The sequence below is a fragment of the Capra hircus genome, chromosome 18 (assembly GCF_001704415.2).
Source record: "Capra hircus breed San Clemente chromosome 18, ASM170441v1, whole genome shotgun sequence".
NCBI classification, from domain to species: Eukaryota; Metazoa; Chordata; class Mammalia; order Artiodactyla; family Bovidae; genus Capra; species Capra hircus.
The window spans coordinates 52,443,258-52,470,633 of NC_030825.1; the positions used below are offsets into that span (position 1 = coordinate 52,443,258).

Consider the following 27,376-nt stretch of genomic DNA (forward strand, 5'->3'; position numbering starts at 1 on the left):
GAAAGACAGGGGGAGGGAGGTGGAGTCGAGTTGCTGGCAAGCCCACAGTCACAGCAGTGCCAGCGAGCACACTGACACCTCCTGTCTGAATGCGTCTGCTGTGGTCCTGCCTTCACTGGGGCGCGTATTCACACAGCTCTATAGAGTGCACACCACACCCAACGGTGCACTTAAGGAAGAGGAGGGTTAGCCTTTGTGACTCACCAGGGCTTCCCAGCAGGCACTAGTGGTAACGATCCCACCTGCCAATCAGGAGACATAGGACACAGGGACCCAGTCCCGGGTGGGGAAGATCCCCCGGAGGAGGACATGGCAACCCCTGCAGTGGAAGGTGGAGTCTTCACAGCTGGGCTGCCCAGGAAGTCCCAGCGACTGATTTTAGCGCTGCTTCCAGCGGTCTTGGAACAAGGCTTCACAGCAGAGGGCCAGGAGAAATCTGGGGGTGAGGAGGGGAGAGGCAGCACAGGTTCCAATTGCTTGAAGTGGAGGAAATGAGATGATAGGCTAATTGTTGGTGGAATTAATAAAGGAAGGTTATCCAGGTTAAAATGGGCTTCCCAGTAGACTCGGGTTCCATCCTTGGGTCAGGATGATCCCCTGGATTAGCGAATGGCACCCACTCCAGGGTTCTTGCCTGGGAAATCCCATGGACAGAGTAGCCTAGTGAGCTCAAGTCCGTGGTGTCACAGAGAGTCGGACACCACTGAACGACTAAGATGGGAGGCGATGATGGCCACTCACAGGTCACACGCAGCCTGAGGGGGTCGCTTCTGCTGGAGTTGCCCTGTTGGAGGCCTCACACTGATAATCCCCGGCGTCCTCTCTACTGACGGGGTCTATGGTGAGGGTGCTGTTGTCTGAGGACAGTGTCATCCTCTCTGCGAGGAGGAGACTCTGGCCTTTGAAGAACCAGCGTATGGAGACCCCAGTCTCATCTGCGAGGCAGGTCAGGACCACAGGGCCCTTGTGTTCTGTGACTGTGGTGTTGCTGGCTTGGAGGGAGGGCCGTGCCACTGGGGCTGTGTAGAGAGAGAGGGGTGACTGCTGAGAGTGGGTCGGGGGCCTGGGCCTTGCTCCCTCAGCAGTCTCGGGGCCCAGGGACCTCTGTAAAGATGACTGTGAGGAAGGCCCTGGGTCTTTGTTCAGGTGACAACGGGAAAGAGACGAACGCACATCTCCTCTGACCCCCAGATCACGCCAGGGGGACCCTTGCCTGGTCGCTGGGACAACACTCTAGTACTGGACAGCTCTGTGCTATCAGCCCTGGGAACCTTGATTTTCTGACTGTGGTGCTATCCAGGCCAGACAGGGAGTGCAGGACCTGAGATACATGTTGTGATTGGGGATAGAGAGCCTGGGCCCATTGCCAGGTCTCACACTGACAAGCCAGGAGCGCTGTGTGGCTGGGTGAGAGTCTGTGTGGCAGGAGAGCTTGAGGTACCCTCTGGATGGTCAGAGGAGTCTCAGGGGAAGTGGTGCGGTTTCCGGCCAATTTGGAGCAAAGAGCAGAAAGCCACACGTGGTGCAATCAGAGGGAATGGAAGTTCCTGGTGTGTATTAGGGCCCCAGGGTCCTTCTGAGCTGTTCACATGCTTGTCTGAAAAATTTATAATCATTACCTTTCATGCTCACTCACTGTGAGTCTGATGTTAATTTGTTTCTCCCATCATATTCTGGTGATCCTCAGCCACCAACACAGAGCAGCCCATCCCCTCCCTGGCTTCATTCAAGGTGGACCTGCCTGGACTTGCCTGGGACCGGAAGTCATGTCCAGTCTGGGTGTCCAGGGGTGATGGCCCATGTACTCGGTTCTGAGAGGGATGGATATGGCCCGGTCTCAGGCACTGTAGATTCAGCAAGTCAGCGTGGCCGACACAAAAACAGAGGGCATCCAGGGTGAATGGGTCACTGCGGCTGACATTGCTGGGTCCTGGGCTTCACACACATAGGGTCCTGTGTCATTCCTTGTCACAGTGAATACTGTGAGAGTCCTCTTGTCCTCGGACAGTTCCAACCTCGTGCTCTTGGGGAGTCTCTGACTGTTGATCCACCACATATAGGAGGTGTTCTCAGTCTCAGCTCCACATGTTAACACCGCAGTGTCCTCGTTCGCCCAGGGTTGGAGATGCTGCTGGTGATGACAGGTGTGGGGTGTGTCACCGCGGCATAAATAACAGAGAGTATACACCCCTGAGTTTCCCTGGTGGCTCAGACAGCAAAGAATCTGCCTACCAGTGCAGGAGACCTGGGTTCAATCCCTGGGTCAGGAAGATCCCCTGGAGAAGGGAACTGCCACCCAGTCAATACTCTTGCCTGGAGAATTCCATGGACAGAGGAGCCTGGTGGGCTACATACAGTCCATGGGGCAGGAAAGAGTAGGACATGACTGAACGACTAACACTCTCACTTTCTTTATACCTTTAGCTCCTCTAACAGCATCTTTCAACAAAATTGGCATCCTTCACCTCTCAGCCAGACAGTCTTTGAAGGCATGCTTGTGTATGGCAAGACGAATGCATGGGGACCTGAGCTCAGAGTGTGAGGCCACCTGCTCTATGTCTGGGATAAGCACAGGCTTCCTCGGGGGTTGATTGTGCAGCAGTGTTTAGTGGTGGACAGACGTGGGTGGGATTCAGAGACCACCTGGCATCTATCCTGGTTTCATCAACCAGCCTCAGGAGAGAGCTCCCTGGGTGGCACCCTGGGGTTGAGGAGCTGCCAGGAATGTCTTCCTTCCTCTGTTCCTCTCTGGGGTGCTGAGATTTCTCTGGCGTCTCCAAGTCCCCCTGGGCATTTGGTTGATACCTGGGGACCTTATACCTGTGTGCTCTCCATGCCGTCTCAGGAGTAGGACCAGGTTGTTCCCCTGTGCGGATGTGGCTCTGAGGGCTGAGCCCTGGCTGGTGACCAGCTTGGAGCCTCGGGATATGGCACAGGCTTCCCAGTGTCACTGGAGGCAGGAGCCCTGGGACAGGGTCTGGGAGGGGCTTCCGGGGGCTGAGATTCTCTGTGAGGATCCCTGGGGCCCTCAGCCCAGGGTCTTCCCTGAGTCCTGCAGGGTCTTCCTCAGGGTCCTGGTCATGGGGAGGGGCCCAGGGGGCTGGACTGAGAGTGCTGTCCCTGTGCTGAGTCCCTCCATCAGCCCGTCCTTCTCTCTGCACACTGTCTGCAGGGCCTGGCTTCCTGGAAGCATTTCTGACCCTTTGGAGTTTGTCTCCACAGGGTGTGCCCTGCACTGAATGTTCAAACCGCCAAATCACCACACAGGAAATGGCGCAGAGGGGGTATGGGGGCAACTTCCGGGGCTGTCAGCCCTGTGTGAACAGAATTCAACCGCCACCCTCCACCCCCGCCCCCGCCTGCCAAACACCTCGAGGTCAGAGAGGAAGCACTCACGGTGCACTGGGAGGTGTCCAATCTGTCTTTCTGTCAGTAAATCCTTTTTAACGAGCAGTTGTAGGATCCTGTGTCTCTCTGGGTGACGTTCCGGATCAGCAGGGTTCCGTTGGTTTAAAGTGTCTCCCGTCTGCTGTATGCAGGCCCTTTAGTAGGTGCATTAATGTCTACCCTATATGTTGCAATTATCTGGGTTTTGTCTACCGTTTTTCCTCTGTGCCAGGAATAGCCTAGTGTATTCTTTGTCACGTTGTGGGCAAGTAGAACATCTGACCTTCTGCAGCAAGGGGGGGCACCGTTTCAATAGTGAGCTGAGCAGTGGTGGGCGGGGTCCAGAAAGTTAAGAGTGAGACTAGGAGGGAAATGAGAGAAATCAGTTAATATTTTGACTTATGTGTTGCAATGAGAAAATGGTGCCCTGGGTCCTGAGCAGGTCTCTTCATCCCTCAGGCTTGGGGTGTGTTTTTATACTGTGTGAGGACACGACTGAGCGACTTCACTTTCACTCTCATGTTCACTCTCATGCACTGGAGAAGGAAATGGCAACCCACTCTTGTCTTCTTGCCTTGAGAATCCCAGGGACAGAGGAGTCTGGTGGGCTGCCGTCTATGGGCTCGCACAGAGTTGGACACGACTGAAGTGACTAAGCAGCAGCAGCAGGGTGTGTGCGCATGCGTGTGTGCATGGGTGTGCATGTATGTGTGTGTATGTTTGTGTGTGTCCTACAGGTTTAACATCAGCAGCATGACCCCCATCACTTCAGTCCCTCTGGGCTCATTTTTCTCTCTGTTTCCCCAGCTGTCCCTGGCTCACTCCGTCGCTGCCCTCACACGCCTGCTCACACTCAGGGGCCTCTTGGGAGATGACCCCACAACGACCAGCTGCTGTAAAGCCCCTCCATGCTCACTGTTGGCCCTTCCCCGCTCCGGTTCCCGCGTGACGCCTGGAGCACCTGCCAGCACACTCCCCATCTCTCTGCTTGTCTGTCTTCCTCCCCAGAGAGCGCAGGCTCCGTGAGGGCAGGGGCTTGTCTGATCCTGCTTGAAACCCAGGGCCTGGACCAGGCTCCAGACATTAGTACCTGGGGATGAAGGAAGGAGAGTTTCCAGGAATTCCACAGCCTGGTTTTATTTGTCAGTTCCTAAGGGTGCCGGGTAAGGACAGTGTTTACTGTCCTGGTTCTTTTTCTGTAGTGACACCCAGATATAAATATTATTATCATCATCAGTCTTCAACAGTTACTGCTCAGTGAAGAATTACTCATAAAATCTACAGCAGTTGAGTCCTCCTGCCTCTCACCAGCTCTAGCTCATGCAGAGTCTCCTGTGGCTGAGACTCCACACTTCCCGGTCCGCTGTCCTCTGCCCTCAGGTCTGAACAGAAGCCCCCTGTCCCCTCTCAGAGCCCCGTCTCCCCCAGGGACCAGCCAGGCTCTCGTTCTCCAGTCTCCACACCCTCCCTGAAAACTGTCCCCTCTCACCAGCCAGCAGGAGCCTGCTCCAGGGGACATGCCGCCTGCTTGCAGGGCTGACGGGGGCTCCATGGTGCCTGCTGTTTGCTGTGTCCCTCTCTCTGTGAGGAGAACTTCCTCTCCAGAAACGCTCACAAGCCCTGCAGTCCTTGCAGGAGCTCTGCTGTCCTTCCCGCTCTGTGCTGGGCCTCTTCCGGGGGCAGGAGCACTTCGCTGGGTCACGTGGCCCTGGGTCGGGGTCTCTGTCCAGGCCCTGCCCTCTGCCTCCCCTCTCCTCCTTCCCTCCCTCGTGGCCCCCCTCCCCCTTCCCCCTCTGTCTGTATTTCTATTCCCTGAACTCTGCTGAGTCCTCTGCCTTCTAGAGCAGGGATTCTCCACCTACACACACACAAACACACACCCTTGTCTGGAAAAGCACAACCTTGGAGTGTCCGGGTCTGGGGTCCCCACTAGTCTGGATCAGATGCACACTCAGCCTCCCCAACAGCCCTCCCTCATCCCCTTCTGGCTTTTCCCTTCAGAGGAGCATGGGGGTTGGGGGTGAACGCTTGTCACAGGGACGTCCTCCCCACGGTGCATGGGAATCACCTGTGGAGCTTCATGAAGACTGCGAATCCCCAGGTGACACCTTAGAAATGCTGTTTCAGCAGCCGCCAGGTGACACGCTTGCCCAGTCTGACTGAGACCCCAGAACAGCGGTTAGGCCGCCCCACCCACCTCAGTTTTGGCCTCTGCTGTGCTTTGGTCTGGGGTCTCTCAGCACAATCACAGATCCAGGGGTTTCCAAATTTTGGCAGTAATTGTTCCTGTGACACAGAAACCCAGCTGGATGCCCAGGGTCTTCCTGTTGTTCTCAAATATCTGAGAAGATTGCAGATATTGGCCCAGCCTGAAGGTCACACTGACTCTGGAGGAGAGAAAGGGGTCACATGAGTGATGACTGGAGAGGGGACCAGGTCTCTACCTTAGCCTGTCACCAGCCTGTCGTCTATTCTCAGGGACTGCTGCTGTTGCTGCTGCTAAGATACTTCACTCGTGTCTGACTCTGTGCGACCCCATAGACAGCAGCCCAGCAGGATCCTCCCTCCCTGGGACTCTCCAGGCAAGAGTACTGGAGTGGGTTGCCATTTCCTTCTCCAATGCATGCATGCGTGCTAATTCTCTTCAGTTGTGTCCGACTCTGTGCGACCCTATGGGCAGAAGCCCACCAGGCTTCTCCGTCCCCAGGATTCTCCAGGCAAGAACTGAAGAGGGTTGCCATTACCTTCTCCAGGAACAGAGACCCAGAACTGGGTGTCAGGAGGAGCTGCAGTTGGCAGGTGAGAAGGGAAAGCTTTCCTGTGTTTCCTGGGAAGAGAGGGACCTGGTGCTGAGGGTGGGCTGACTCTGGGCTCCCTGGTCCTCGGGTCAAGTTCCGGGAGACTCTCCCTCTCTGTGTCTGTTGCCTGAGCCTTGGTTCAGAAACTGTGCAAGTCCTCCTTGCCATTCCAGGGCCTCCTCTGTCACCCTGGCTGATCTTTGTGAGGTCGCTGTGATCTTTCCCATGGGTGGCTGCAGGCAGGGATGGGAGCTGGCATGGGTGCCCAGAGGCCCCTAGAAGGTTGGGCAGTGTAGTGTGGGCACCCAGGAGGGGCTCTGAAGGTCTGTTAAAGGAGGGGTCCCCGGGCCTAACGCCTAATGGCCTGAGGTGAAGCTGATGTAATAATAATAGGCATCAGTGCACAGTAATTGTAACGCACTTGAATTATCCCAAAATCATCTCCACCACTCCGCAATTGTCTTCCATGAAACCGGTCCCTGGTGCCCTTAAGGTTGGAGAGCGCTGTTTAGAAGGAGGGATGGAAATCAGGCTCCTTCTCCATTTCCTTAGGCAAAACAAAGTACACCTGTTAATTTCCTGTTAATTTTCTATTTGGCCTAATATTGTCCCCTGGAGGTCATGAGCAGACCTGGGGACAATGTAACGGGCTGCACAGGGGTGTAATGGCCAAAGGGTGTGAGCTGGCTGTGCGCCCTGGCCAGAGGTGGGCGCTGACCTCCAGACTAGAGGCTATCAGCCGGAGTTCAGGTCACTGTGGGTCCCCAGGCTTCCCAACCTCATCCCAGTGCAGGGTGAGCCCAGGGAGACGATGGGCATTGTTCAGTGGCAGGAGAACCATCCATCCAGGTGGACATGTGCTCAGGAGGAGCTCTCAGTCCCTGAGGCTCCAAAGGAAGGGCCGACGGGGGGTCTCTGGGGCTTTGGGGAGAGGGTGGCGGCCTGTGGGCTGGACCCCAGAAGGCCCTGTCCTTCTCCACCTCACGGCACTGGGCCTGCACCCTAGTTCTCTGTGTCCCCATCAGTGGTCTGCTCTCAGCCTCCCCGCAGTGCCAGGACCTGGGGCAGCGCCACCTGGAGACTCTGTCAGTGGAGGGGAACCCCCATGGGACCCCAGTCTCCCTGAGATGGTGCAACTGCAGAATCTGGGTTCCTCTGTTCCGGAATTCCCCTCCTTTCCCAGGACACCTTATGGGGAGGGGCTGAAATGTCTTCAGGGACCAGACCCAAGTGTCCCCACAGATGAGGGACCTTGGGATGAGGAGCTGCTCCCCAATTCCTGAGTTCAGCTGGGGCTCCCCCATCCCCTGTGGCGACTCCCTTGGGATAGAGGATCGGGAGTCTGAGCCAGGTCAGCTCTCTGAGAGCAGGTTAGGACTCAAGCTGCCAGCCCAGGCCCTCTAGGGAGACTAGAAGATTCTCCTGAGTGGAGACGGGAGGGGGTGTGATTATCTGGGAATGAGCAGAGGTCTGACTCGTCAAAGTTAAGAGGCCCCTGTCCTCACTCCTGACTCCAGGAGGAATAACGTCCCGCCCTGGAGCAGCTGTGGGCCCTTGCAGGTCTCCTCGACTGTGATGCCAGGGCCCCTGTGTCCACAAGGAATATTCTCTGACCCCTCGGTGTCTCACTGGGTGGGGGGTGTGAGTTCTGGTTTCTGTTATGCAGATCCCCTTATCTATTTAAAGAGTATTTATTGAGCATGTGTGACATGTCAGCCCTAGGTTGTGTCCTGCTCTCCAGAGAATAGGATAGACTTGGACTCCGGGCTCACACACCTGACCTTGTGACAGGGAGACAGACACTCATAGAAAATCCTGGAAATAAGGAGCTAATTATGATGGAGGGATGGACTGAAGGGGAAGCGTCTGGTGCATCCGGAGCCTGTCACGGAACCTCAGCTGGACTGGGTGTCATGGAAGGCACCCCTGAGAAAGTGATCTTTTGACTGAGACATGAAGGGTGAGCAGACCCTCAGCAGAGAGGGACAGGGGGCTCAGAGGGCAGAGCTACCTGAGGGGCATCTGGCCTTCAGGTGGGCCTGGCTGGGAGGAGCGGCTGACAGAGTCCAGTGTGGGGAACTGGGAGAGTGGGGAGGACCGTGGACGGAGTCGGTTGGTGAGGGTCAGAGGCTGCTGGGCGGTGGGAGCTGCTAAGTGGGAAGGAGGTGGGCAGCCCTGTGGAGGCTCCGGACTGTGGAGGAGCTCTGCCGCCCTCTGGTGGCCTTGGAGGGGAGTGTCGAAGGGAAAGTACTCAAGAGGTTTTCTCCCAAGACAACTCAAGCATATGTCAAGAGTTTACATATCATTTTAGGAATCCTAGGGACAGAGGATGCTGGCAGGTACAGACATGAGGTCGCAAAGGATAGCATATGACCTAGCGACTCACCCTTTCCACACTGCATTTCATTTATGCTGAATCATGTCCCACTCTGAATTTCCAGTGTCTCTCATCCAAGATGTTCTCTTATGTACCCCACTCCAAGATTTCATCCGGTTGAGATTTGTGTTGAGCCAGGCCAATTTCTCTCTGTAGAAGAAGATCCAGTTACAACATTCTCAGTCCTTGGGCAGGACTGGAGCATCTGTAAGTAGGAGTAGGGTGAGGAACGTCCGTGTGTCCTGCCTGTGCCGGAGGGTCCATGCCGACATGAAAAGGCTGCATTTCCTTTCCCCTCGTGCCCCCTCAGTGTCTTCCTCATGGGGCAGGGCCAGGTGGAATCGGAAGACCAGGGGTGCTGCAGTGATTCTGAACCTCGTCTTCCCTCCTTCTCTGTCTCTGCCCCCATCAGGGGACCTGGTCTTCATGGAGGAAAGGAAGGTGGGGCGGCTCCATAGGCCCCTGATCATAGATTCTTTCAGCCAAAGGGACACAGGGATCAAGCAGGCTAGCTCTGCACTCAGTGTCCCTTTCACCCTGTGTGACTGTAGGAACTGAATTATTTGGATCTAATGGCCTGTTTTGTATTCTAATTTATTAGATTGTTTTTACTTCTTTTTACCTTTTGATATTTGAAGTGTGAAAGGTGAATTTCCATCTTCCTTGAGCATGAGCAGGGTTGGTGCCAGGGTAGTTCAGTTGTCTTAAAGGTTATTTTTTATAGTAGCTTCAGTTTCACAGCGAAAGTGAGGGTATCGGATCAAACCCATGTTCCGTGCATTGGCAGGCAGATTCCTATCCACTGAGCCATCGGAAAAGTCCTCTAAACAATGCTGAACTTGTAGGAGACACTGCTTCATCATGGCTACCGCACAACGAGGTTTCCATATTTGAGTATGGGTAATTTTGGGGAGCTCCAAAATCATTGCAGATGGTGATTGCAGCCATGAAATTAAAAGACGCTTAATCCTTGGAAGAAAAGTTATGACCAACCTAGATAGTATATTCAAAAGCAGAGACATTACTTTGCTGACTAAGGTCCGTCTAGTCAAGGCTATGGTTTTTCCTGTGGTCATGTATGGATGTGAGAGTTGGACTGTGAAGAAGGCTGAGCACCAAAGAATTGATGCTTTTGACCTGTGGTGTTGGAGAAGACTCTTGAGAGTCCCTTGGACTGCAAGGAGATCCAACCAGTCCATTCTGAAGGAGATCAGCCCTGGGATTTCTTTGGAAGGAATGATGCTAAAGCTGACTCCAGTACTTTGGCCACCTCATGCGAAGAGTTGACTCATTGAAAAATACCCTGATGGAGGAGGGATTGGGGGCAGGAGGAGAAGGGGACAACAGAGGATGAGATGGCTGGATGGCATCACTGACTCGATGGACGTGAGTGTGAGTGAACTCTGGGAGTTGGTGATGGACAGGGAGGCCTGGCGTCCTGCGATTCATGGGGTTGCAAAGAGTCGGACACCACTGATCAACTGAACTGAACTGAACTGAAATAAACAAGTGATGTATGTCATCCTTTTTGAATTTACAGACACACAACCACCTGCTCTGTGCTCACTAGCCCTGCAGACTCACAACCACCTGCTCTGTGCTCACTAGCCCTGCTGGTGTGACTTGGGCAGCAGGACTCTTACTGACTTCGCAGTTGTTCTAGTTGCTAAGTCAGGTGCAACTCTCCTGTGACCCCCTGGACTCTAGCCCGCCAGGCTCCTCTATCCATGGGATTTCCCAGGCAAGAACACTGGAGTGTGTTGCCATTTGTTCTCCAGGAGATCTTCCTGAGCCAGAAATCACACCTGGGTCTCCTGAACTGGCAGGAGGATTCTTTACCACGGCGCCACCGGGGAAGCCCATGTTGCTTATGGTCACTGCTCAAACCCATGCAAGTTACAGCACCAAGTATGAACCCTAATGGAAGCTATGGAAGCTGGGTAATGTTCATGTATTCACGTGGGTTCATCAATTGATAAAATGCACACCTCGGGGGTGGAATGTTGAATATTGAGGAAGCCCTACACTTGTGGGCAGCAGTTATCTAGGAAAACCTCTCGTGTGTGGCGGCCATGATGAACCAGTGTGTACCTACAAGTTAAACATTGTTTAGAGGACTTTCCTCATGGCTCACTGGATAGAAATCTGCCTGAAACAGCATGGGACACGAGTTTGATCCCTGGTCAGGAGGATTTCACATGCTTCTGAGCAACTAAGGCCATGCGTCAGAACTGCTGAGTCTGTGCTCTAGAGCCCACGAGCTGCAGACTGAAGTCTGCTTGCCGAGCGCCCATGATCGGGAGGAGAGAAGCCTCCGCGATGAGAAGCCGGCGCATCGCAGCGAAGAGTAGCCCCTGCTCACTGCACTAGAGGAAACTGGTGGAAAACAATGAAGACCCAGTGCATTCAGAAATAAAAAAAGAAATAAAAATGTTTCCTAAGAGTAGTTCAGAACTAAATGTTGTTCCCGAGGTTGTCAGATCTTCTTTTCATGTCCTTCTTTCTCAAACACCCAGAACACCACTGAAACACTGATTTTCCACAGGCTGAGGACCTGCTCTGCCATGGGGGTGACTTCACTGCAAATTTGTTTTCAGTCTGGAACAGGCACTAGCGAGCATCCGGGCTTTCACACTGACCATCTGCTCTGCAGTGAACTTCCTCACCACAAATATCGGCCCCCGTGGAGTATGATCCAAGGGCTCATTCATTCGACACACAGGTACGCAGCTCCCTGCCTCAGGCCTGGAGCTGGCCAGTGAACTCAGCAGGACAGGTGAATCCTTGCATGTCCGAGCTCCCAGCTCAGGGATCCTCTTAGAACTGGAGTCCTGGTCAACCTGTGTGCACACTGAATGCCACTGTATCCACTAAACAGCGTTTGCCTGGGGAGTATAGGAAAATGTTCACTTCCAACATCCTCACCCTTTCCGGAAAAATCCTGTGAGGAGACAGCACGTGTGTCCATATGTGCATCTCTCTGCCCACACCCCATCCCTCCTTTATCCCATACCCATCCTTTTATTCATCTTTTCACGAAGTCCTGTGGCTGGGCCTCTGTGGTTGGCCAGATGCCAGGACCCCTGAGATACCCTCAGTAGCTCCCTCTGCTGCTCCATTTAAACACCTTGGTTCCACAGGTGGTGCACCTGAGCCCGGATGATTCCTGCAGAGTCTGTCCCCATGGAAGATAAGGGAGGCGCCTGGGACCCACGTGACTATTATACTGGGTATCTCGAGCATTTTACATGACAGTTAGGGATGCTGGATGGGTTAGACCTGAGCCCTTGGAAAGTATAGTGCTGGGTTTGGGAGTCAGAATTACCCCTGTCAATGGTATATTTAGGGAGAAGAGGAAGTTTGGGGTGACTGTGGAGCCTTAGTTCCTTGTCTTCCCTGGGGTTCACAGGCAGACAGATGAGCCCTCAGGTGACAGATTGTACCTTGGAGACTGGTCTTCAGGCCCCACTTGTTCTTCAGCAGGACCCTTGCTCTGTTGGAAACATGGAGAGATGGCAAAAGCTCTCACACCAGGCTTGAGGCTCAGACTGGAGGAGCTGGGAGGGTAGCCCAGGCGTTCTGCTCAGCCTTGCTCCATGGGGGACGGGGGATCATTTGGAGAATGAGGGAAGAGGAGGCTGTGCTCAGGGGGCCTCCAGGCTAGGTGATGGCTGTCTCCAAGGTCAGGTACCGAGGGTCAGGACTTAACCATGAAACGTTCCCTCCAAGTTGTAGACAAGCCAGTTGCCTGACACTCAGCGGCGGGGAGATACTCTGAGAGGACAAAGTTAATTCTCAGCCTCCTTGAGGACACCCTCCGGGTGCAGGATCATTCACCAGGGAGTTATCATGGGTGTAGCTACAACTAATACACAGACAGGAGAAAGTGCTCCCGATTCATAAACTAGAGCAAGTGGGTTATCCGTGAACACATTCTACCATGTTCATCCCTGTCATAGAATAGAAATGGGCAGGATATCCAGCCGTCCCTTCCCACTGAGCCCTTCTTGCTGCAGCCCGGGGGCTGAGCACAGCAGAGACACTGTCCATGGTGCTGATGACACAGGCCACCTGGAGACGTGGGAGTTGTGGTCTTTGAGTCACATCTGCTCTCTTTTCATTCTGAAAAATTGGGCATTGCTAGAAAAAAAGAGGCTTCCGTGGTGGCTCAGACAGTAAAGAACCTCCCTGCAATGCGGGAGACCTGGGTTTGATGAGCCTACAGAGACGGCAATGGCTATCCACTCCAGTATTCTTGCCTGGAGAATCCCATGGCAGATGTGCCTGGAGGGTTACAGTCCATGGGGTTGCAAAGAGTTGGACAGACTGAGCAACGTTCACTTCACAGGAAAGGAGAGGTGGGGAGAGCTGTAGGGTTGTGGACTGGCTTCGATCTCCAGGGCTCAGGGCCAGTGAGATTGCTGTGGACATCATGGCAGGACTTGGCCCCACATCAGCATGACAAAATCCACGCTGCCCAGAGCAGATCGCAGTGAGGGAAGATGATGAAACCAGCCTTGAGAGGAGTGGTAGGCAGAGCACAGAACCCTAAGACATGTCCACAACCTCAAGCCCACAATCCAAGAAATGTGCCCCATGATGAAGGAAACCTACAGACGAAATTCAGATCATGTGACAGGGAGATGATGGTGGGGTATATGGGAGATATGGTGGGGTGACTTGGAGATTATGGTGGGAAATGTATTGGGCTGAGTCCAATTCATTCATAATGTTATAAGGCAGGAGAGGCAGAGCCAGAGGAGATGGGGTGATGGAAGGAGAGCTTGGGGAGCTTCAAGATGCTCCACTGCTGGCTTTGAAGATGGAGGAAGGGGCCATGAACCCAGGAAAGCAGGCAGCCTCTCACAGCTTGGAAAGGCAAAGATATGAACTGTCTGTAGAATCCAGAAAGAACAGGGTCATATTGAACCTTGATTTGTGCCACTAAATTTGTGGTAATGTGTTACAGAACAATAAGGAACACCAAGAGGTGTCACCTTGTCTCATCCGAGGCTGTGTGCCTGGGAGATAAGGAGTCATGTAGACCTCAGTCATGACTGGAAGTTTGCAGGCGGTCTCTCCTTCCTCCCATCTCATCTCAGCACACACGACACTGGCTACTGGCTGAGCACGCCTGTCTTCTGTGGCCTTTGTGCCCTGTGCACACGCCTGCTACATGTGTGTGAGTGTGGCACCCATCCCAGCGGACCTATGTGAGAACAGTACCTACTGCAGGGGCCTCAGGGGGAGACTGAGAACCGCTATCCCAGGTGTGTGGTGGGGGCTGCAGGTGAGGGTGGGGAGGCCCTCGGGACACTTTGAGGAGGGGACAGGTGGGCCCTTTGCCATGGTAGCCAGGATGAGTTTTAGGTAGAGCCTGCAACTCCGCCCTGAGGCTCACGTGTGTGTGTGTGTGTGTGTGTGTGTGTGTGTGTGTGTGTGTGTGTTAGGAGCAGGCTCATGATCCGCATCAAAAAGCAAAGTGGAAACCAGCAGGAAGTGGATAGAGGTCACGGGAAGTTCCCGGGAGGACCTTGCTCAGAGCATGGCTTCTGAGTCCCTTTTACTTTGCTGACTCTGATTGCTCCTCTGTCCCCTGAGAGGGAACGATATCCTCAATGCTTAGACCCTTAGGCAAACAACAGACACCCATGGAGAGAGAAGGCATTCTGGATCCTAGACTGGGGACAGACAAAAGTTCCTGTGCCATCGCTGATTCAATGGACGTTAGCTGAAGCAAACTCCCAGGGATAGTGAAGGACAAGGAAGCCTGGCGTGCTGCAGTCCATGGGGTCCCAAAGACTCAGACACAACTTAGCAACTGAACAACAAAAATTTATTGGAGGCAGCACCAGTTGGGGCCAGCAGGGCCTGGAGAGGAGGGCCAGAGGGCTCAGGACACCAAGAGGCTGCAAAGGGGCCTCACCCATAATAGCTGTCTCACCCACACCTCGTCGTTCCTGACTCGGGTTCTAGTGGGTCTCAGATGGTCCCACATTCTGTGCTCCAGAGACCCCATGCCAGGTGAGCAGGCACTGGGAGGTGCCTAGGACCCCAGGGTACTGTGAGGACTGCTGAGTGCCCACGTGGCTGCAAAGGGTCTGGTGACCCTCCTTTCCTGTTACCATGACCCCTTCCTCCATTCTCACATTCTTCTCCTTCCTTTCCCCCAGGAAATAGATGGGGAGGTCAGGTAACTAGAGCTAATGCGTTCCCTGAGGAACCATGGAGAGACCGGAGCAGAGATTCAGGTGAATTTCTTGCTGGACAGGACCCAAGGGCAGTATATTTTGCAACCAGGGGAAGGAAAGTGCTTTTTATTCAGATCTCTCTGGTGGTCCGCAGTGGGTCACGGGCCCAGTCACTTGCCCTGTTGAAACATCCCCCAACTGTGGGAATCGCAGCCTGAGTTCTGGTTCATCTAGAGTTCAGGGCAGCCTGTCAGGGCCTCCAGGAATCCACGAGGACCCTGAGCCTGGGCCCAGGTTCCTGAATAGCCTCAGGTGTCAGAGCTGGTTCTCTGCCTCAGGCTCTTCCTCTTGACCTCACTCGGGTCTTGGGTCTCAGGTAAGCTCTTTCCCACAGTCTGTTAAGGAGACATGTCTGGAGGAACTAAGGACCCACACCTGCTTTGTGGCTGATATGACAGTAAACGTCTGTGTCGGGGCGTAGTAATTCCTGCAAAAGAAAACCGAAGACTCCAAGCTCATGTAACCTTCTCAGATGTCTTCCCAGGGACTTCCCAGCCCTGGGTCACCCAGGGTCTGTTTGTGTCAGAGGTTTTTGGTCCAGACCCACCTCCCCTTCATCCCCTTTCCATCTTCCTGCTATTTATTGGACCTTCAAACACAGCCAGGTGTGCAGGGGGCATTTCCTCTGCCCCTTGGGCTTATGGGACCAGACCCTGGATCCCCACACTCACCTGGTAGATGGGAGCTGGTGGCCTGGCATCACGTAGGGAGGCCTGGGCATAGAGGAAGCAGGCATCAGAGGAGAGGGAAGGAGAGTCATTTCTCCCGAGCAGCCATCTCCAAGCCTGCAGCCCCCACCGCAAATCCTGTCTGGGCTCTGTTTCCCACCCTTGTTAGCCTGGCTCCACTGGCTGATGATCCAGTGCCCACTCTCTTCCTGGCTCGACTCCAAGGTTCTCCTGAGGTCAAGTCAGAGGACCAGGGCAGCCCCAGGATAAGGTGGTGGGTGGTCCCGTCCCTGAAGTGCATCCAGCTCCCAGCCTGGTGGGGCTCGCCATGTCCTAACTACTCTTACGAGCCTCCCTGGTGGCTCAGAAGGCAAGGAATCTGCCTGCAATGCGGGAGACCCAGGCTCGATCCCTGGGGCAGGGAGATCCCTGGGGCAGGCAATGGGAACCCATTCCAGTATTCTTGCCTGGAGAAATCCAAGGCCAGAGGAGCCTGGCGGTCTACAGTCCCTGGGGTCACATTAGTCGGACACGACTGAGCGACTGTCAACTACCCTCGAGTGAAAGGGGTCTGCACAGTGCATCAGGGTTGGACAGGCCCCCTGCCCTGAGCCTGTGATCGGGGACGCGGGGAGAAGAGACAAGGAAGGGATGTACTCACCTGGGAGACAGAGCTGCCAGAGGGACCACGTCCTGGGAGGAGACAGGAGTTACCACCGAGCATGTGAGGAAGCTTAGCCCATTCTCTCAGGAGAGACTGAGAGTCCACCTTCTGGAGAACCATGGGAGAAAGATCCCCACCAAGGGAGAGACACTGGCAATTTCAGTCCCCAGTGAGGGCAAGGGAGCCTCCCAGGATTATAATTCACAGGACAAGCAGACTAGCCAGTCGGGGTTCCCTGTGCTGAAGCCCCAGAGAAAGGGCCAGAGACCCTGGGGGAGCCAGGCAGGAACAGACAGGGCAGGGCCTGCCCTGGGCTCCCGCTGTGCTGGGCTGAACAGATGCTCACCTGAGGTGGACCCTGGGGGCCAGTTTCCTCTGTTGTGCAGGCAGCTGGGGTTAGGGAAGAAAAAAAAACCAGGCATATTTGTGAGGAGTGTAGATGGAGGTCAAGGCTTTGGTGTCAGAACATGGGACAGGAGGATCCCCATGTCCAAGCAGGGGCTGGACGCCTCCTTTCTCCACCAAGACTTCTTAGAGGGGAGGGCCCAGCAAGGAAGCTGAGGAAAATCCTTAAGAAGCCGTATCTGCCCTGAGTCCGGAGGGGCAGGACCATAGGCTAATAGGGTTCAGAAGAAAGTGGCCACCGAAGGGACCAGGGCTCTGGGAAAGGCATCCATCCATCCAGAGCTCTGTCTGTGTGGATGCACCACGCTATGGAGAGAGCAGGGCCAGTGCGTGGGGAGGAAAGGGAAGCCAGCGACTCTGGGGTCTCACTGAGGGCAGTGTCGTTGCTGTGGTCCCCTGCCCTCACCCAGGAGCTGCTGAAATGTGACAGCAGCCTTGTCCTCTCTCTCCATCACCTGGACCTGAAGTGTAAAGACATCCCAATACCCGCTGACCCGGAAGGATGTTCTGTCTCATGCATCGGGGTGTCGTTTACGCATCTGCCAGCTGGGGGCATTTGACCCCACCTGGCCTGTCCAGACTTCCACTCTCTGGCCAAGCGTGACCTTGGTCAGGATGCCCCTCAGATCCTGGTACCATGACTGCCCCTCATAGAGTAGCTGGATTTAAATATACAGGAAGAGATACCTTTTTCTGAGTACTTACTACCTCCAGCCTACATATAGGGAACTAGGACATGGAGGGGTCTTAATTGTGTTAACTGATAGATGAGGCTTCCCTGGTGGCCCAGAGGTCAAGAATCTGCTTGCCAATGCAGGAGACATGGGTTCGATCCCTGGGTCAGGAAGATTCCCTGGGGAAGGAAATGGCAACCCACTCCAGTATTCCTGCCTGGAAATTCCACAGACAGAGGAGTCCATGGAGTGGCAAAAGAGATAGACACAACTTCGCGACTAAATAACAAAATAAATGAGGAAGGTGTTCAGGAAACTGCCACAGGTCAATACCAGGTGAGGCAGGAACTGAGGACGAGAGAGAATATCCATGGGGAAGTGGGAAGGTCCTGGAGATTCAGGCCGGAAATGGAGGATGGGGTGTCCCTCCTCTAGGACTAGGGTCAGCCTGGGGCAGGAGCAGCATCTGGGAATGCCGCTGTACCTGTGAAGGAAAATGAAATGCCCCAGGCCAGCCAGCGGCGTCAGCACAAGCAGGACCCCAATCACGATGCCAGTAATGGCCCCCACGCCGAGGGCTCGGCTGGTTTCTCTCCCTGAAAGCAGAAGAGAAGGAGAGAGGGGAGATGGGGTCCGAGTTCCCTGGAGGGAACACCAAGAGGAGTCTTCCAGGAGAGGGCTTGGTTAGGAGGAAGGAAATGCTCTGAGGCCTGTGTGGCTGGCTGTTTTGTCATCACAGTGTCCTCCTGACTCTCCCACTGCACATGGTTGCATCATTTTCCTCTTATTCAGATTTGAAACCCTTGGTTTGGTCTAACTCTCCATTCTCTCACTGTAGCCAGTTCCACGTCCTGTTCATTTTCCTCTGTGGAGGGACCCACAGAAGGATTTTAATCTCATCAACTTCCTGGTGAACTGCCTCTGAACAGTCCTAAAATCCAGCTGTTCTTCTCCAGGTTTAAGATGAGGAAACTGAGGAACAAGATCCAGTGTGTTGCCCACAGTCAAACAACTCTCACGAATAATAACCAAACTACGACAAGATGAGCTAAGTTTGGCATAATTAATTATAGACACATTGTTCTACAGGCTCTGAAAGGAGACCACATCCTCATCATTTGCATTCATTACACACCCACTTCCTGAGAAATCACCAGGGAAGGTGTAGAGGTGTTGAGGGTCACTTAGAGTGCTCAGCTGGGGAGCTGGGGTCTCATCTGCAGACTCTGATGGTGGGGAGACTCTACACTGGGGGGATCCTGCATCCTCTGTCCTGACACTGCTGATTGTGTGGGGCAGCATCCCCTTCTCAGTGAGCCACAAACTCTGCTCATCAATTCACTGACCACTGGATGCATGTCCCCATGTCACCTGATCTGTTTGCACCTGGACTGGAATGCTCATGGGCTTTCTCAGAGGTAGGGACTGACTACTGAACAGCATGACCTTTGCCTGTGGTTCCACATCTCTTGGACTGATGCCTCTGTCCATGGAATTCTCCAGGTAAGAATACTGGAGTGAGTTGCCATTTCCTCCTCCAGGGGATCTTCCCGACCCAGGGACTGAACCTGCATCTCTTAGTCTCAGGGATAGGCACTGGCAGGCAGGTTCTTTGGTTGTTTACCACTAGCCCCACCTGTGAAGCCCCTAGAGAGGGAAGAGGGGACATCAAACTTGAGGACAAGTCCAGTTCCTTGGCTGATCACATCTGAGAGCTCCGTGGGATGAGCCTTCCTTCTCAGGGTCCAAAACTAGCCTCCTCTCTGTTCTGGTTTTCCACTCCCAATGTGTTTGTCTGAGACTGACTCAGGTAGCTATATAATCAAGGTCCATGTCTAAAGCACTGGAGTCCTCAGTGTGAGGGGATGGCTGTCTCCATATTGGGCAGGTCTAAGGAGAACCTGCTTCTCAAGAAAGATGTTTTCTTCCTCGTTGTTAAATTATTTAAACAGGGTTGAAGAAAATTTGGAGCTGAAGTATAAGAAGTGAAAAGAATAACTTGGAAGGGTGATTCCTCAGCACATTTGAGCAGGTAGAAGAAAGAATCCATGAACGTGTAGAAAAAAGAACAAAAGAAATTATTCAGACTGGGGATTAGAAAGGAAAAAAAAATGAGGACTGGTGACTCCAGGCAAAGTATTATGCAGAACTCCATCAAGTGGACAAACATGTGCCGAATGGCAGTTTTTGAAGTGGAAGAGAGAGAGGAAAGCAGTTAAAAAAAATGTTTAAAATTAATGGCTTTAAACTTTCCAAGCTAGATGAGAGATTACATATCAAGGGTGGTTCAGGCTCCACAAAAGGATCTTTCAAAATACAGATGTTGTGACACAATTTAGTCAAACTGCTGAAATACTGAGCAAAAGAGGAAGTGATTAAAGCTGCAAGAGAGAAGTGGCTTATCATGTACAATGGATCTTCAACAAGGTGAAAAGCAAATTTCACATCAGAGACTGGGGGCCAGAAGATATTGGGATAACTGAATTAAGTCCTACATGGAAGATTTCAACCAGGAAAGCAATGTACAGAAAAAGTTTCTTCAGTGAACCTCAAATTAGGACTTTCGTAGATAAACAATAGTCAAGGGAGTTTATTCCTTGGAGACGTGCCTCATATGAAATGTATAGAGGATCCTTTAAGATGACTGTTCAAACACTGGACAGTAACTCAAAGCCATAGGAATGTATAAAGAACAGTGGTCAGGAGAAGACCAAGGTGGGGGACGTGGAGTACGTCTCTCTGCACAGATGCATCAGGAACACACCTTCAGAGACAGGAGTGCATGCAGAACACCAGCTGAGAGTGGAGAGGAGGACCTGACCAGTGGAGAAGAATATACAGATCCACGCAGAACACGGACGCGGACAGCACAACAGCTGATCGCTGGCAGCTCCAACCAAAAGACAACTGGCTGAATGGATACAAACACAAGACCCATATATACGCAGTCCACCAGAAACCCACTTCAGACCTAAAGACACAGGCAGACAAAGTGAGAGGATGGAAAAATATATCCCAGTGAGAGCTTTACTTCCTTTCCCATCTAGATTCCTTTTATTTCGTTCTCTTCTCTGACTGCTGTAGCTAGGACTTCCAGATCGATGCTGAATAATAGTGCTGGAAGTGGACACCCTTGTCTTATTTCTGATCTTAGGGGGAATGCTTTCAGTTTTTCACCATTGAGAATAATGTTTGCTGTAGGCTTCTCATATACGGCCTTTACTATGTTGAGGTAGGTTCCTTCTATGCCCATTTTCTGAGAAGTTGTCATCATAAATGGGTGCTGAATTTTGTCAAAGGTTTCTTCTGCATCTATTGAGATGATCACGTGGTTTTTATCTTTCAATTTGTTAATATGATATATCACATTGATTGATTTGCGTATATTGAAGAACCCTTGCATCACTGGAATAAACCCAACTTGATCATGGTTTACAAACTTCTTGATGTGTTGCTGAACTCTGTTTGCTAAAATTTTGTTGAGGATTTCTGCATCTCTGTCCATCAGTGATATTGGCCCATAGTGTTCTTTTGTAGTGTTGTCTTTGTCTGGTTTTGATATCAGAGTAATGGTGGCCTCATAGAATGAGTTTGGTATCTTCTTTCCTCTGCATTTTTTTGAAAGAGTTTTAGAAGGATAGGCATTAGCTCTTCTCTAAATGTTTGACAGAATTCTCCTGTGAAGCCATTTGGTCCTACTTTTCTTTTTTGGGAGATTTTTGATCACAGCTTCAATTTCAGTGCTTGTAACGAGGTTGTTTGTGATTTCTATTTTCCAGGATATCCATTTTATTGCCATATAGTTTTCATAATAGTCTCTTATAACCCAAAAGCAGTTCTCAGAGGGAAGTTTACAGCAATACAATCCTACCTCAAGAAACAAGAAAAACATTGAATAGACTACCTGACTTTACACCTAAAACAACTGGAAAAAGAAGAACAAAAAAACCAAAAATTAGTAGAAGGAAATAAATCATCAAGATCTGAGCAGAAATAAATGAAAAAGAAATGAAAGAAACAATTAAAGAGTAATAAAACTAAAAGGTCGTTCTTTGAGAAAATAAACAAAATTGACAAACTTTAGCCAGACTCATTAAGAAAAAAAGAGAGAAGAATCAAATCGACAAAATTAGAAACGAAAAAGGAGAGGTTAAAACAGACAATACAGATGGGAAAAGAAGAAGTAAAGCTCTCACTGTTTGCAGATGACAGGATAATGTACATAGCAAACCCTAAAGACACTATCAGAAAATTACTAGAGTTAATCAGTGAATTTAGCAAAGTTGCAAATAAAACATCAATACACAGAAACCACTTGCATTTCTATAAACTAACATTGAAAAATCAGAAAGAGAAATTAAGGAATCAATCCCATTCATCATCACAACAAAAAGTATTAAATATGTAGGAATAAACTTACCTCAGGAGACAAAAGAACTGAACCCAGAAAAGTATAAGACACTAATGAAAGAAATCAAAGATGACAGAAACAGACGGAGAGATATTCCATGATCCTGGGTAGGAAGAATCAATACTGTGAAAATGATGATACTACCAAATGCAATCTACAGATTCCATGTGATCCCTATCAAACTACCAATGACATTTTTCACAGAACTAGAACAAAAAAATTTCACAATTCATATGGAAACACAAAAGACCCCAAATAGCCAAAGCAGTCTTGAGAAAGAAGAATGGAGCAGGAGGAATCAACCTTCCTGACTTCAGATTATACTACAAAGCTACAGTCATCAAGACAGCATGGTACTGGCACACAAAAAAATGTAACTTTGTTTTTGTGTGTGCCAGTACCATACATAGAAAGAAACATAGGCCAATGAAACAAGACAGAAAGCCCCCAAATAAACCCAGGCAGCCAAGGTTATCCTTTTTTTTTGGACAAAGAAGGCAAGAATATAGAATGGGGCAAAGATAGGCTCTTCAATAAATGGTGCTGGGAAAACTGGACAGCTACAGGTAAAAGAATGAGATTAGAACAATTCCCAACACCACACATAAAGACATACTCAAAATGGATAAAGACCTTAATATAAGACCAGAAACTATAAAACTCTTAGAGGAAAACATAGGCATACTCAATGACATAAACCAAAGCAAGATCCTCTATGACCCACCTCCTAGAGTCATGGAAATAAAAACAAAAGCAAACAAGTGGGACCTGATTAAACTTAAAAGCTTTTGCACAGCAAAGGAAACTATAAGCAAGGTGAAATACAACTCTCAGAATGGGAGAAAATAATAGCAAATTAAATAACTGACAAAGGGTTAAGTTCCAAAATATGCAAGCAGCTCATACAACTCAACACCAGGAAAAAGCCAACCCAATCAAAAAGTGGGAAAAAGACCTAAACAGACACTTCTCCAAGAAGACATCAGTCACTCAGTCCAGTTGCTCGGTCGTGTCCGACTCTCTGAGACCCCATGAATCGCAGCACGCCAGGCCTCCCTGTCCATCACCATCTCCCGGAGTTCACTCAGGGTCCGTGATGCCATCCAGCCATCTCATCCTTGGTCGTCCCCTTCTCCTCCTGCCCCCAATCCCTCGCAGCATCAGAATCTTTTCCAATGAGTCAACTCTTCGCATGAGGTGGCCAAAGTACTGGAGTTTCAGCTTTAGCATCATTCCTTCCAAAGAAATCCCAGGGCTGATCTCCTTCAGAATGGACTGGTTGGATCCCCTTGCAGTCCAAGGGACTCTCAAGAGTTTTCTCCAACACCACAGTTCAAAAGCATCAATTCTTCAGCACTCAGCCTTCTTCACAGTCCAACTCTCACATCCATACATGACCACTGGAAAAACCATAGCCTTGACTAGACGGACCTTAGTCGGCAGAGTAATGTCCCTGCTTTTGAATATGCTATCTAGGTTGCATAGAGATGGCTAACAAACACATGAAAAGAAGCTCAACATGGCTCATTCTTAGAGAAATCCAAATCAAAACTACAATGAGATATCACTTCACACCAGTCAGAATGGCCATCATCAAAAAGTCGACAAACAATAACTGTTGGAGACGGTGTGAGAAAAGGGAATGCTCTTGTACTGTTGGTGGGAATGTAAATTGATACAGCCACTATGGAAGACAGAATGGAGACTCCTTAAAAAACTAGGAATAAAACCACCATGTGACCCAGCAATCCCACAGCTGGGCACATACCCCGAGGAAACCAAAACTGAAAAAGACACCTGTAACCCATTGTTCATTGCAGCAATATTTACAAGAGCTGGAACGTGGAAGCAACCTAGATGTCCATCGAGTGATCAATGGATAAAGAAGTTGTGGTGCACAGACACAATGTAATATACTCAGCCACAAAAAGGAACGCCTTTGAGTCAGTTCTAATGAGGTGGATGGACCTAGAACCTATTATACAGAGTGAGGTAAGCCAGAAAAAGAAAGATAAATACCGTATTCTAACGCATATATACGGAATCTAGAAAAATGGTCCTGAGGAATTTACTTACAGGGCAGCAACGGAGAAACAGACAGGGATACGACTTATGGACATGGGGAGAGGGAAGAGAGAGTGAGATGCATGGAAAGAATAACATGGAAACTTACATTACCGTATGCAAAATAGATAGCAAATGAGAATTTGCTATATGGCTCAGGAAACTCAAACAGCGGCTGTGTATCAACCTAGAGGGGATGGGGAGAGAGGTTCCAAAGGGAGGGGTAAATTTACACCTATGGCTGATTGATGCTGAGGTTTGACAGAGAACAACAAAATTCTGTAAAGCAATTATCCTTCAATAAAAAAAATTAATTAAAGGAAAAAGAACAGTGCTAAGAGTGATCCAAGGTAGCTATCTCATTTAAGCCAATATTTTTGTCTTTCTTGGAATCGCTTGCTTTTCTTTCTCATTTGAAAGGTATTTCATGGAACAATATTTATAAATCTATATAATGGACACACATTGTATAAGGATGGCTGAAATGTATGACAATAGGTGTATAAAACCGGGGGAATGGAGATGTATAGGAGCACCTCGTCTGTTTTATACATCATAGAATCTAGTTGATATTTCAACCAGATAGATACATGTTTAAGATATTAATTGTCGTCTTCAAGTTAGACCCTAAGAAAAGAACTGAAATATATGTGGAAAGGGAAAGATAGTCTCAAAATGACACCTAAGAAAGGAAATCACTTAACTACCAAAGAGGAAGAAATAGAGGAATTAATAGGACAAATACCAAGTAGTGAGATGGCAGAAGCTCTTTCCTATCAGAAAGTATCTGACTCATAGATAGCCTCAACCTTCAAATTAAAGGCACAGAATCACAGAATGGATTAAAATTATGACCCATCTCTATACTCTCTTCAAGGGACTCACACTAGATACAAAGACATAGAAGGTTGAAGTAAGGTTGGAAAAAGATATTCTATGCAAATAGTAATAAAAAGAGAATTGTGGTGGCTGTATGAGTGTCTGATACAATAATCTCTAAATCAAAAAAGCCTACAAGAGACAAAGTAAGACCTTACATATCAAGAAAACTTTCCATTCACCAAGGAAATAGAACAATTATAAGCATTATGCACCTAACACCACCAGATTTGTGAATCAAAATGGACAGCATTGAGGAGAGAAATAGCTCGGTCACAACAGTGACACGACAACACCCCGCTTTCAATGATGGACGCGGCAGTCAGAGGGAATTTCAGTAGGAAACTGGAGGCCGTGAGAGCACTGCAAACCAGAGACCTAACCGGCCAACAGACAACACACAGTCGTGAGAGTTTATGTTGCACAAATTAAAGTCCTCAAGGCCCCCATCTCTCACTACACACGACCACTGCCCATCCTGGGGAGAAATGGCATCACTTCCACTGTAGAGACGACGGCGCAACTAAGAAAGACAGGGGGAGGGACGTGGAGTCGAGTTGCTGGCAAGCCCGCAGTCACAGCAGTGCCAGCTAGCACAATGACACCTCCTGCCTGAATGCGTCTGCTGTGGTCCCACCTTCACTGGGGTGCGTATTCACACAGCTCTATAGAGTGCACACCACAGCCCATGGTGCACTTAAGGAAGAGGAGGGTTAGCCTTTGTGACTCACCGGGGCTTCCCAGCAGGCACTAGTGGTAACGATCCCACCTGCCAATCAGGAGACATAGGACACAGGGACCCAGTCCCGGGTGGGGAAGATCCCCTGGAGGAGGTCACGGCAACCCCTGCAGTGGAAGGTAGAGTCTTCACCACTGGGCTGCCCAGGAAGTCCCAGGGACTGATTTTAGCGCTGCTTCCAGCGGTCTTGGCAACGAGACTTCACAGCAGAGGGCCAGGAGAAATCAGGGGGTGAGGAGGGGAGAGACAGCACACGTTCCAATTGCTTGAAGTGGAGGAAATGAGATCATAGGCTAATTGTTGGTGGAATTAATAAAGGAAGGTTATCCAGGTTAAAATGGGCTTCCCTGGTGGCTTATACGGGAAGAGCGCCTGCAGTGCAGTAGACTCGGGTTCCATCCTTGGGTCAGGATGATCCCCTGGAGTAGCGAATGGCACCCACTCCAGGGCTCTTGCCTGGGAAATCCCTTGGACAGAGTAGCCTAGTGAGCTCAAGTGTGTGGTGCCACAAAGAGTTGGACACCACTGAACGACTAAGACAGGAGGCGATGATGGCCACTCACAGGTCACACTCAGCCTGAGGGGGTCGCTTCTGCTGGAGCTGCCCCTGTTGGAGGCCTCACACTGATAATCCCCGGCGTCCTCTCTGCTGACGGGGTCTATGGTGAGGGTGCTGTTGTCTGAGGACAGTGTCATCCTCTCTGCGAGGAGGAGACTCTGGCCTTTGAAGAACCAGCATATGGAGACTCCAGTCTCATCTGCGAGGCAGGTCAGGATCACGGGGCCCTCGTGTTCTGTGACTGTGGCGTTGCTGGCTTGGAGGGAGGGCCGTGCCACCAGGGCTGTGGAGAGAGAGAGGGGTGACTGCTGAGGGTGAGTCGGGGGCCTGGGCCTTGCTCCCTCCGCAGTCTCGGGGCCCAGTGACCTCTGTAAACGTCACTGTGTGGAAGGACCTGGGTCTTTGTTCAGGTGACAACAGGAAAGAGACGATCGCACATCTCCCTTGACCCCCAGATCACGCTAGGGGGACCATTGCCTGGTCGCTGGGACAACACTCTAGTACTGGAGAGCTCTGTGCTATCAGCCCTGGGAACCTTGGTTTTTTGACTGTGGTGCTATCCAGGCCAGTCAGGGAATATAGGACCTGAGATACATGTTGTGATTGGGGATAGAGAGCCTGGGCACATTGCCGGGGCCTCACACTGACAAGCCGGGAGCGCTGTGTGGCTGGGTGAGAGGCTGTGTGGCAGGAGAGCTTGAGGTTCCCCTCAATGGTCAGAGGAGTCTAGGGGGAAGTGGTGGGGTGTCCGGACCATTTGGAGCAAAGAGCAGAAAGCCACACGTGGTGCAATCAGAGGAAAGGGAGGTTCCTGGTCTGTACTGGGGCCCCTGGGTCCTTCTGATTTGTTCACATGCTTGTCTGAAAAATTTGCAATCATTACCCTTCATGCTCACTCTTTGTGAGTCTGACGTTAATTTGTTTCTCCCATCATATTCTGGTGATCCTCCGCCACCAACACAGAGCAGCCCATCCCCTCCCTGGCTTCATTCAAAGTGGACCTGCCTGGACTTGCTTGGGACCAGAAGTGATGGCCAGTCTGGGTGTCCAGGGGTGATGGCCCATGTACTCGGACCTGAGAGGGATGGGTATGGCCCGGCCTCAGGCACTGTAGATTCAAAAGGTCAGCCTAGACCACACAAAAACAGGGGCATCCAGGGTGAGTGGGTCACTGAGGCTGATGCTCGCTGGGTTCCGGGCTTCACACACATAGGGTCCTGTTTCATTCCTTGTCACAGTGACTACTGTGAGAGTCCTCTTGTCCTCGGACAGTTCCAGCCTGGTGCCCTTGGGGAGGCTCTGATTGTTGATCCACCACATGTAGGAGGTGTTCTGGGTCTCAGATCCACATGTTAACACCACAGTGTCCTCGTGCTCCCTGGGGTTGGAGTTGTTGCTGGTGATGACGGGTGTGGTAGCACCGCAGTGGAAATAACAGAGAGTACACACCCCTGAGCCTCCCTGGTGGCTCAGACAGTAAAGAATCTGCCTGCCAGTGCA

At 51.1% G+C, this 27,376-nt stretch overlaps 1 protein-coding gene and 1 long non-coding RNA gene across 2 annotated transcripts in view; both read right to left on the reverse strand.

Annotated features, from left to right (window-relative positions):
• LOC102181983 (carcinoembryonic antigen-related cell adhesion molecule 21) overlaps window positions 379-27,376 on the reverse strand; it is a 29,579-nt gene continuing 2,581 nt past the window's right edge. The window contains 9 exon segments of the mRNA XM_018063182.1: window positions 379-436; window positions 756-786; window positions 789-1,019; window positions 1,883-1,924; window positions 1,927-2,128; window positions 15,189-15,240; window positions 15,485-15,526; window positions 17,709-17,820; window positions 25,881-26,159. Of these exon segments, the coding sequence (XP_017918671.1) occupies window positions 379-436; window positions 756-786; window positions 789-1,019; window positions 1,883-1,924; window positions 1,927-2,128; window positions 15,189-15,240; window positions 15,485-15,526; window positions 17,709-17,820; window positions 25,881-26,159 (1,049 nt within the window).
• LOC108637991 lies at window positions 14,414-16,533 on the reverse strand. Its single transcript, XR_001919505.1, has 4 exons — window positions 16,492-16,533; window positions 16,143-16,174; window positions 15,485-15,526; window positions 14,414-15,240 (listed from the first exon to the last, which is right to left on the reverse strand). It is a non-coding gene; the product is annotated as an uncharacterized LOC108637991 (long non-coding RNA).